Genomic DNA, 12,056 nt, shown 5'->3' on the forward strand with positions numbered 1-12,056 from the left:
GCTCCGCACGACTCTGGGCGGTGTCGACGCGCGGGCCGCTGCAGTGGTGAGCGAGGCTTCGGCACAACTTGCGCTCCTTTCAAGGAGCTGTTTCTGTCCTGCAGCCTTCCCGGGGAAGGGCAACGCCAAGCCCTTCCCGTTTAGGACAATGCTTAGCGCTGCCTCCAGCTCTCGGCTGTGTTTAGATGCCCCAGCAGCTCAAAAAATAGAAAGGGGACGGGCTACCGTGTTTCTGCCCTCGTAAAGGAAAGAACCCACGGAGCACTAACTGGCGATCCCAGGAGTCTTTCTCTGGCCGCTCCATAGACAAGAAATTTTACCCACGGAGGACCTGGAGAAAAGCCCCAGAAGACGTTCTGCGGGACCAGTCCGGGCCTCAGAGTCTTAGGAGAAGCAGTGCTTGATGAAAAGGAGCAGCAACTAGGAGTATGCACTGGGGAGGGCCAGGGGACCAGTTAAACTCTGCTCCTGGGAAGTGAGGAACTGCCCCAAACCTGAGGATTAAGGATCCAAGAGCTGCTGGGCGCGCCGCGAAAATGTTCTCTCACCACCACTAGGGGCCGCTGTGTGCGCTGTGTGGCTGCTGCAGGGCGTGGGCCGGGGTGGGGTCGTGGTTGTGGGCCTACAGAATTCTTTCAGAAGGAACTACCAAATGATGTCTGCTTCCTTAAAATTAGTTACCGATGACCATGACCATAACTCATCCAGTATAGTATTACCTTATATTTAAGTTGGTATTTACAAATAAGTAAACAGGTGGTAAATACGTCTATTTGCTGAACTATTATTGAACCATAAGGAAAAAAATACAGTACCAGTACTACATACTACACCTAGCAAGAATTTTTTTTTAAATTCAAGACATGAAAAGCTTAATGGGGATGTTACTTAAAACTAGAATCAATTCATGGAGCCTAACTGGCCCTGCATTATGCCAGAAACACAACTGCCAGTGTCAAAAGAAATTTGTGACTAACTTAGTATATTTTAAATTCTCTAAGCCTGTTGAACTGAAAATATTAGACAAAACATTTTCTTTTTTTAAAATGTATTTGGTACAGGGTCTCACTCCGCAGGATGGACTTGGAGCGTTCCTCCTGTTTTCAGCCTCCCCAGCGCTAAGCTTACAGGCTGAGTCCCCATGCCAGGTCTCCCTGGCCCTTACACACGACATTTCTAAGACTCGTGGACAATTTCACTTTCCTGGAACATACAATAAAAGTAAAGATTCCCAAAAGGTTAAACAGAAAACCCATCTGTTTTAAATTAGATGCCCAAATTAGATGTTATAGGTGTAAATTCCAAAACTATTTTTGAAAATGGTATTTTTCCCTTTGACATGTAAGTTCTTTTTAAATACATACTTTCAGAGTATGTTCACAAAAAAAGGAACCTCCTACCAAAATACCCATCATTAATTTTAAGCTGTTCTTGCTTTTCAAATACTTTACAATAATGTCAAGTAGTTTATGTGACAAAAAAAAAAAAAAAAACAAAACCTTGTAGTGGTATTTCTTTTCTTTTATAGCCTCTAAAATAAATATTCATTTTGTCACTTTTCTTCCAGGATGGAGGACAGAAGCTATTCACTGTTATGTTAGAAAGAAAAAATGACACCTTGGGATTCAATATTATAGGAGGAAGACCAAATCAGGTAGCCTGCTTTTTACTGTTTTGTGTACTCTCAGCTTATAAAATTATAAAAGGCTCTCCTTTCATTGGTAGATCTTTAGCCAGAAAAACAAGTGGGTCAATTTTGAAATGATGCATATGATCAAATACCGAATTCCTTAATCTCAATTTTCCATTTAGATTCCCTTCTTGAGGGCAATAAAGACAGCTACCTGAACTGCATTCTGAAAAAAAAAGGGACCCATGTATTTTATATTGTATCTGCATTTTATCACACCTTTGGCAAATTTCTCAAACACATTTCACAGTAATGTCTATCAGCAACTTCTGTTTTCTAATATTAGGCAATTATTTTGCCTGGCTGAACTTCCTGTTGGTTAAGTCAGATTGCTCAGTCCTTAGACATGAGCACAGATTGGGAAGTTAATAATGTGTATTAGATGAATGAATAGTTGATCTAAAGCATGATTGGTTTCATAATTACATAAAAATCCCATGTTAAAGAAAATTGATTTGAAGTATTTTTGACTTCCCAAACTAACTCCTTCATAATTGAATGAATAATGATCCCTGTATTGATGCCAATTATTTTCAAAATGTGTATGATAAGCGTGTATCATATGCTGTAATTACAAAGTTCTTTCATATCCTCCAAATTGTCCCTCTACTTAGTTTTTACCCCAAATGGAAAAAAAAGTGAAGTTTGTAAGAAGTGATGGTTCAACCTTTTCCCAGTGCACGGCCGTGGAGCCTTTGTACCTCGTACTGCCTGTGCGGTCCGGGGAAACACATTGCTGGCCTTATGCTATGCTTAGGGCGGGGTGCAGCAACCCGGGCCCTCCTCGTGTGTAGTGTGGACACAGGAAGCCTAGCACCTAACGACTGCCATGCTTCTGCTGCCGGGAGTCGCCACTTACTATTGCGGGAAGATAGGAATCTTTTCACCAAATTGGTATTGTTCTGTTTTCCCCAAAGCACATTTTTATAAATGCTAGACAGATAAGTAAGGAGGAATAATTTTATTTAACCTACATAAAGTAGAATAACAGTAATAAAATATTATGGGATGACTATTTTCCCTAAATACATTTGATAATTAAATTGGTTTATTGTGTTGGCTAACGTGTCCTCTTTGTGCCTTGAGGGAAGGCCATGCTTGTGGTTTAGTCATTAAACACATTGGAAATGTGTGAAGATTAGCTCTGACTGGTTTCCTTGCAGTTTTGGGTTGATCTTTGGGATTTCAAAATTGAGCCGTATCCTCAGAGAATAGATCTATTCAGTGCTGTTTCCCAGTTTGTCAAATTAATTGTGAAGATAAATTCTATTTTAAAAATTATGAGCGTGCCTATTATTTAATAGAGGCTGGATATTCTGTCTGTCTTCTATATATTTGTCATCCTCTTTATTTATACCGCCCCGTGGAAAGGAAATGTTTTAAAATCGCAGGAGCTAGTTGTTTTCACCTGCGCAGGGGCCTGTCCCTGCAGCTTGTTGTGTGTACTCAACATGAGAAGCAGGCGGATAATCTTGTCAGAGAGGCCGGCCGTGTTCCCCACAAATGCCATCTTGATGAATGGGTGAAATAAGTTAAAATTCTGTGCCCAATTCCCAGTGGAGTACCGCTGGTTGAAGGATGGTTGAGAAGCTTATATTTAGAAAACTGTCCTTGAGGAAAAGTTTGCTCATGCATTTCTTTCTGCTAATGATTACGTTTCTTTATAGAAAATTCCAGAAGAATCATCAACGGAAGGGATTTATGTTTCAAAAATTTTAGAAAATGGACCGGCTGACAAGGTTGATGGACTGGAGATTCATGATAAAATCATTGTGGTAAGATAATAACAAAAGATATGCATGAGCTACTGAAGAAATATTAGACATTTTACATTGTCAAACCTTAAGTTGCTTATCTTGAAGTTCTTATCAGAGTAAATATTTAATATATATTGTTTCCTTTCAAAGTTTAATGATCTATGATGATTACTCAATAATTAGATATTGAGGCAAGAGAGTAAAATACTTAACATGTCCATATATACTAATGAATATCTCTACTTTAATAAATTGTTTCTTCCATGAACTATAAAGGTATTTGCATAAATATGAAGGAATTCATTTTTTAACATTTCACAAAAGGATAACGAATCCCTAAAGAATTTCTTGACAGGGAAGTGTCAACTTTTTAAACTTGGATACTTTACATATTGAGTATGTAACTGTCTATATCATTTATCTGACCTTAATATGGTTACTTCATCCCTGTCTATTTTCCCCTAAGATATGCAAAAGAAGAGAAGCAGCATTTTTGCCTTTCTATTGTGCAAAGTTGGCAGGAATAGTGTGTGCTGTAGCTGTGTTGTATTTGGAGTGACAAACACTGTTCTGCTCTGAAACAGGTGACAGTGGAGTTTGCGTTGCAGCTCTAGGCGATCTGCCATCTCCTTTCCACATTTACTAGCTACCTGAAAGAGTGTGATTTGGAGTTACTAAAAATGATTAGAACACTTCTGTCAATAGATTTGTTTTCAATATATTAGTAAAAGCACAATGATGAACAGAAAAATTAACTTGACTAAATTTTAAAAATTGTATTTATTCTGCTTATATAATCACTAGGATTATCTTTCTGAGGTTTATATAAATGATCTGGATATCGGCTATTTTTCTTTGTTAGACTTTGGATGTGGTTTCAGATTTTTATTCACCATGTGTGCACTGAACAAAGATAAATTTTTGAAACAATGACTTAGAATAAGAGTGAAGAATATAGCTAATGATTTTGTTTCTAACCTTAATAAAATTGAACACAAAAGTGTTTAGTAATTAGCTAACAAGACAATTTGGGAAGGCAAAAGAGCTGCCTTTAGCTGAAAATTGTGTGTGTGTGCACGTGTGCACATGTGTGTGCGTGTGTGCATGCGTGTGTGTGCATGCTTAATCCAACGAGGACTCTTGTATCAAGATTTGCTGCTCCCAGTTGTGTAGTCAAGAAAGAACAGGCCTGATTTCACTGTTTCTATCCAGTTTGTCTTGACAGTTTGCCTGGTGGAAATATTTATATGCTTCAGTTTCTAAAGTTAGAATTTTTCTATTTCTACTCATGTTTGTGCAGTACAATTTAAAAGGCAAGCCAATTTTTTTAAAAGTTGTTCTTATTCTCTGTCTCATCTCTAAAGCAGTTTGGCTTTTCCTGTAAAATGGAAAATAATTTTTTACATTTGGTACTATTTGAAAGTTGATGGAATTATATGCGTATATTCAATTTTGTGTATATATAATACGGTACATGTGGTCAACTATGAGTAGCACAGAGAGAAGAACTGGGAGTTAACATCCTTCATTTTTAAGTTTTGTTACATCTTAGTTTTGTTTACTTAAAAATAATTTCTCTTGTATGTAGCTAGCAGTGCTGGGTATGTTTCATTGATGTCACATTAAGAAAACACTTTTCTGCTGTGATGCAGTTCTTTTGTTGACACCTTGTTGGTTTTAGGCTGGGATGTATAGAGCTCAGGAACAGAATACTTGCTGAATACACGCGGGCTCCTGGATTTGATCCTCAGCACCAAAAAACCAACAAAACATACACAAAACGCCATTGGCTTTGTTATGGTAAAGAGATACTTTTCTGAAACCTACGGCTGGGAGACCAAGTGCCTGTAGCCATCACTGTGGCACTTTCGCTGCTGTGCTGGCCTAACCTTGCTCAAGCTCCGGAAGGTAAAGACTAACAAGCTCAATCGTGGACATGTGAATGGTCTTTATAACTCACTGCAGTACTATCAAGGCGCACCTTGATTTGCATTTATTAGCAGTGAATGACAAGAGCTTGAAACTTGTCTCAAGGATGAACAGTTTTCAGTGTATTCTTGGTATTTTTCTCACAGTTGAGTGAATCAATGTGACTACATTTACTGTTAGGAGTGAATTCAACTTTCTGCATGTTTCTGGAATACTGTCTTTCATTAGCATAAAATATTTTAGAAGGAATATTACTAGAAATATGTCAGGCTCAGTTGCTTAGTGATGCTGTCAGCTTTTGGGCTGCATGAAGGCTTGTGGGACCATAATATCAATCCAAGCAAGTAATATGATTAGCTTATTCCTATATGTGTGTTGTAGAAGAGCCTTATGTACCCATAAAAGTTAGAAATATTATGCTTCTCCGTTATCTTAGTTTAGCTGTCATTATGATGTCAATCAAATTGAGCAGTTGATAATGACTGATCAGTATCGATTATAGATGTTCAGAAATAGGGAAATGTTTTAAAATAATTTTTTTTGTTTTATTCTCAATGATTTTTTAATTGAACAACTTTATGGCCTCAAATTTTACATGGCTGTGCACAAATTTGCTAGCAGTATAAAGAACACAGGTAATTCAAATATTGTGAAACTGTTGGTTTGATTTAACTGCTACAATCTAATATATTACTGAACTCCTTGAAATAAAAAAGACCCCGTAAGACTTTGTTGGATTAACCATCAAGATAAAGCCAAAACATTTTAGCCCATTGCCTAAGGCACATATACATTGGTTTACAAATTGTTTTTAAAAATAGCAATGTTATAAACTTTATCTAAATCAGAAAGTATATGCGTTAAAGATTTGGTTCTATTGATGGTTAAAGACATTTTACTAATTCTAATAAAAAGAATTCTTAGATAGTCACAGGGTGAAGCCTATGTCCTATTGTTCGAGTTATACAAGGCACATTGGTATGTCGAGTCAGTCTCCAGAAACAGCTATATTGATCAATTCTAGCTCCTTCCACACCCTGTTTGTGGAAAGATTTGTATATACAGATTATAAACAACAGTCTGTTGTGATATCTGAGTTGCACCATTAAGTTTCAAAATATCACTGCAGACTGAGAGGCCAAAGACAGTGTTGAAAGCATCTTGTACCACCAGAGACCAGGAATTCACCAGGGGACACAGGGAAATAAAAGCATCTTTTGTTTGGTGCTTCTCACCGTTTAAAACTCAGAGGTCACAGAGTGCCCTTGATCCTGTCAAAGACTTGGGCACAGTTCTGGGAAGGGCAGCATCACTTCTACAGTCATGGGGTGCTGTGAGTTATGTGGGATCGTGCTGAGAACCAAAGTCTCCTGTTGCTCTCAGCTCAGTGTTCCCCGTTATTGTCCCTGTGCTGGCACCAGCAGACCGCATGCCCATGCGCCCAGGCCAGAAAAAGGTAACTGATCGCTGTGCCTTGTGGTTCACTTTCTTGTCTCTACCCTACACCAAGCTCCCATCTAATGTTGCATTACAGGACTGGTAGACTCCATCTTTCTCGCAACTCTAGGAACCAAAGAGTGAGAGCCAGGGTTCATGGAGTCAGCAAGGTGAGCAGTTGGGAGCAAACAGCAGAGTTGTTGTAGGGTCCTTTTACTTATTTAGCCTGCAACTTGCAGGAATATGCAGCATAGATCATTCACTTCAGTTTGCCACAGTTCCTGTGCTGAGCAAGGACACTGTATGACTACCCACTGGAGTGAGTTTAGGGCAAGAAGAAAGAACTTTGCAACTCAGGACCTCAATTGCCTGACTGCCAACTACAATTTGTTTTAGTTCTAAATAGAGTACCTTTATCATTCTCTGTCATCACTCATTGAATACCTAGCACAAAACTCTTGGATAGTCGTTACATTCGTTACAGCTAAGTTTTGAGCAGTAGTTTATTGCTATTGAGGCAGAAGAATTAAATTCTGATCTGAGCTAAACACTTAGAAATGTTGTTGAGTTGGAGCTATAAGGTGCCACCTGGATGTGCCCGAGGGGCAAGCCACCTTGCAAAGCAGCATTGCTATTTTGTTCATGTATGAAAAGGACTTGTAAGTTCTGTGGGCCATCTATCAAATGGGGAGCATTTTTTTGAACAAAATTTTGTTTAATTTGAGCACATCATTGACTATTTCAAAAGACCCATCTCACATTTTTAGGTATATTTCAATGAGTCAAGTAACGTGAACTAATTATCTGAATTAAGACCAAAAGCAATTTTATTCATGCAAGTAAAACAAAACAACAACAAAAACTCCCTAATACTTGTAATTGCAATTTGTAATCATGATTCAGTGCTACCAAATTGAATGTAGTCTCAGCATCATGATACAGCTATCATGTAGTTGTATATTTCAGTGAATCTTTAATGAGTAAACCGTAGCGCTGAGGGAAGAGCGTGGGCTCTGACGCCAGAGCCCCAGTTGGAGTTTCTATCCTGCCTTTTCTCCTCTGTGTGGCCTCAGTTTTGGCACCATTTGTGGATGCTTTACATGTAAAGTGCCTCACACAGGGCAGCTTGGGCAATGGGAATTACAAGTTAAATGTACCTCATTTAGCTTGTGCAAGTAGTTTTGTTGTGCAAAGCACGGAGTAGGGGAGAAGGGTTATTTCCTTTTTTTTTTTTTTTTCTTTTTTTAGTTAAATCATGATTTTATTGCTCGAGTACATAAATTTATGCCACCAGGGCAGAGGCTGCGGATGACTCACATTTCCAGTTGAGGAGGAGGACCCACTTGGTCTTATGGTATTGAGCCAATCAGTGAATCCGGCTCTCAGTGAGGATCAGGCGGAGCTTGGCAGCCTTGTCTTTTCTGTTCCTCTCAAGAGGCTTTTGAACTGCAACTGCTTTCTTAATTAAGTGGTAGACATCCTCAGGGAAATCAGGAGCAAGTCCTTTAGACTTAAGGATTCTCGAGATTTTATTACCCATCACAAAACGTACTTGGGCAACACCGTGAGAATCTCTCAGGATCACACTGATTTGTGAGGGAGTCAGGCTCTTCTTGGCCAGTTTGTAAATCCGCTCCTTCACGTCCTCATGTCAGCTTTAGCCAAGTGGGGACACTGCGGCGATATGGCAGAGGAGACTGGGACAGGCCCTTCCCGGGAGCGTGCATGCAACCCATGATGGCGATGGTCTGAAAGCAAAAGGTATTTCCTTCTCTTCTGGGGAAAATCCAGATCACCTGCTGCTGACCTTCAACTAACTGCCATTGCTGTAGACATGGGAGTTTGGCGAGGCGATCTGGGGATTTTAGCATGTGGATTTTGGCATCTCCTGTGACCACCCAAAGGTGAGAGCTCAAGGGAACTTCTGTGTCATTACTACCTAATTCAGGAACTCAGTTGGGAGTTATGGTTGTCTTATCTGTCCCACTTGGTGGCTCTCTGGCCTGGAGAACAGCACTGGGACATCTCCCTGCCCTCCATGCCTCAAGGAAGAGCACTTCTGCTGCTGCAGAAGGTAAACCTAATCTTTCCATGTAGTTGCTCTTTCAAGGAATAAGGAAGTAAACGGACAGGATTATTTTGTCCAGTACATTGATGCTATGGGGTAGATTCTAGTTTTTGTGGTCCTCCTAGAAGTGGTTTAATTCACTTTTAGAAATCAGGATGTGGGGTTAGTAGAATAACAGAGTCCAAGAGTGTGAGATAGCGTTGTACTCAATGCATGTGGGCTCTCAACTTGACTCTTGCCTGTGAATATGTGTCATCAGGGGAAGCTGCTTTGGTTTGTGTGTGGTTTGTTCTTGGGTTCATACATTGGAATTTTAGTCACCACTGTGGCAGTATGAGAAGGTCAGGACCTTTATGGCCAAGTTGAAGGTCATTGAAGATAACGCTTTTGCAAGGTACTAGAGTAGTCCTTGTGAAACCCTGGCAAGTTCTCTTGAGAGTGAGACTGTCCTGCTCCCAGTCTGGCTTCCTGCCCTGCCATACAGTCTCCCTTAAACCTGTTTTTCCATTGTGATGCCCTCCACTCTGCCATGCTTTCCAGCACCAGGCATACTCCGATGTCATGCTAATGAACCTCTGAACAGCTGAATAAACCTTCTTATTTTGTGAAGCACCAGCCTCAGCTATTTTGTTATAGCAATAGAAAACGCAGTAGTTCTTTAGGTTTACTGTCAAGGTCATATTGATTTTGTTGCTTAACTGAGTTCCTATTATTCATAAATATAGTTTTATCTTTCTTTTTTTCATAATTTTATTGATAAACAAATAGCAATGAGACAGTTTCAAATCAAATTGCTAGGACAGTTTCAATAACTAACATACTGCATACATTATTCTTAGTGGTTAATTGCTGTACATGATGCGGACTTGATATCCTATTTACAAACACCACTAGAACAAATCACTCTATTCATTAACAGAATGTAACTATATATCTATCCTAACCACTTTGAATACACAGATACAAAATGGACATTCATCTGTATGCCCTTTTTTGGTTAAGTTCCATTATTTGAATATTATAGGTGTGTAAACTCAGCAAAATATTCTAAAAGAGTCCAGTAGCCCATAATAGCATTGGGTCTTCTGTTTAACTGGCAATGTCAGAAATTGTTGACCTGACTCCCCCACAGCTCAACATAACAGCATGGCTTTCCTTCCTATATTTCATCTTCATACTTTTCTACTGGATGGTTAAGACCAAGGTAAAGCAGGACCTATGCAACAAGAGTTGTAGCTTTTGAGTCTGATAAGGTCAGTGAAATCCCCTCAGGATTTATCCTGAGATCCTGTACCTCAGATTGTAGAACCTTTGTCAGTGTCAGCCATGTGGATGAGTCATGGCCAGTGCTTGGCCAATGTGCTCTCTGTGAAAGCCTGAGTGTCTTCTCCCCATGTGACTCTCCTTAGGCACATTCTGCATCATCGATCACTTTCCTCTTTGGCCCCATAATCTTCTTGATCAGAAAATTTGGGACACTACTGAGTTATATGACGTTACAGTACAAGTTCTTATGTGTCCTGAGTCTTAATTGACCTTAGAAGGTTAGAGTCAAAATGTTGGCTTTCCTTGTAGCCCTTCTTTTTCTCTAATTTTGTTCTGCAAACTTAGGTTGTTAACCCTCCAGAAGACAAGCTTCTTGTTATTATCAAACAACTTAGGCTGTTAAGCTTAACCTCACTATCTGTCTGCATATCAAACATCTTAGGCATACTATGGAACAGGTATTTTTCATCAAGTATTGATATGTTGAAACTTTATGTCCCTACAGAATATGATAAAAACATTTAAAAATTAGAATATATTTTAAAAACAGGCATAAAGAATTATATACTTCTCATGTTTGCACTATAGTTTTATCTTTCCAGAAGAAAGGTTGGAAAAGTCTCTGTGCAGTTGAGTTGCAGCGTCAGTGCTGTTATTAACTATGAACGGTAAGACGTGACACTGAGTCAGGTTTTTGAGCATCACTCAGAAAGGAATCTGGGCCTCCACACATGGCTATGCGGTTCGCACACTGCAGGCCTGGAGTTGGGGTCTCTCTCAGAGATCTAGCTGTGATTTTTATATTTCCATTCTCTCTGTTCATCCTCAGCTCAAATGATTTTGTCACAGGATATTTACATTACTGTGATTTATTTTAAAATGAGATACTTGATTTGGGGTAAAATTTTAAAATGCGCCGTACCTTACTGGTCTACAAAAGTTTTGTCCTCTTTATTCTTTCGACCCTACTAGCCATTTGGCATCTTTTTTTCCCTCATCATCTTATCTCTTTGCAGCATCAGGAAAGAATATCCTTAAATTCCCTTGCAGCTTCCAAACTGTAAAAGTGTGCTGCAGCAGAGTATAATGCCGATGATTCTTTCCTTTATTCATTTTTACCCCAGTCCACACGGCAGTTTCATGAGCAAATGCTTCCTGTACCCAGCCTCTGCCACCTGTTACGAAATTTGCTTACTGTGGTCAGGCTTTCTTTTTTTTCTTTCTTTCCTTAAGGCCCTCTATTAACATTTCATTGTCCTTAGGTTAAAATCTACGCAACCCCATTCAGGCAAGTGGCTTAACAGTGAACCATATCCCCCACCCTGGAAATCTAATTTGCTTTTTTAGTGAAGCAAAAATGGTCCTGCAAAACCTTCATTTTTTTAAAAAAAAATTCTCCAGTAGGCTGTGTCCTGCAGTCACACAAAGCTCCTCCCCTTTCCTATTTTCAGGTCTCTACTCTTCTAGTTCTTTTGTTTCTTCTGAATGTTCTATCTTCGATGCTTCTACAGATTACAATCTCTTTAACACCCTTACACCTAACACTCTAAAACTGGTCACCACCAGGGATAATTATTCTCATCTCTCTTGTCAGAGATGTTTATGTCTCTCATGTCAACAGCATTTGCCTGAGCTCTGACGGGTACCAATCGCTTCCTGATTTCATTTTCCCTCCCAAGTATGAAGACCTCTTCAGAGTACCTTCAGTGTTCTGTGGGACTCACTTTCTCGGGCATCCTGTGTGCTGTTAGCACTGGGTCTGGTAAACCCCACCCATTCTGCTAATTTTCTTTGAAGGGTGGAATACAGGGGTGAACGTTGAGTTTTCTCAAGATTTTAGGGATTATGGTCCATTTGCAAGAGTCTCTGTCTGTCTGTGTCTGCCTGCCTGCCTGTGTCTCTGTCTGTC

At 39.5% G+C, this 12,056-nt stretch overlaps 1 protein-coding gene and 1 pseudogene across 1 annotated transcript in view; one reads left to right on the plus strand and one right to left on the minus strand.

Annotated features, from left to right (window-relative positions):
- The window catches only part of Pdzrn4 (PDZ domain containing ring finger 4), a 424,382-nt gene that overhangs the window by 2,270 nt on the left and 410,056 nt on the right, over nt 1-12,056 (plus strand). Inside the window, exons 3-4 of the mRNA XM_023723546.1 lie at nt 1,568-1,654; nt 3,358-3,465. Coding sequence (XP_023579314.1) covers nt 1,568-1,654; nt 3,358-3,465 — 195 coding nt within the window. The remainder of the gene's footprint in view (nt 1-1,567; nt 1,655-3,357; nt 3,466-12,056) is intronic.
- LOC101582746 lies at nt 8,059-8,549 on the minus strand (annotated as a pseudogene).

The sequence above is a fragment of the Octodon degus genome, unplaced genomic scaffold (assembly GCF_000260255.1).
Source record: "Octodon degus isolate 3935 unplaced genomic scaffold, OctDeg1.0 scaffold00100, whole genome shotgun sequence".
NCBI lineage: Eukaryota > Metazoa > Chordata > Mammalia > Rodentia > Octodontidae > Octodon > Octodon degus.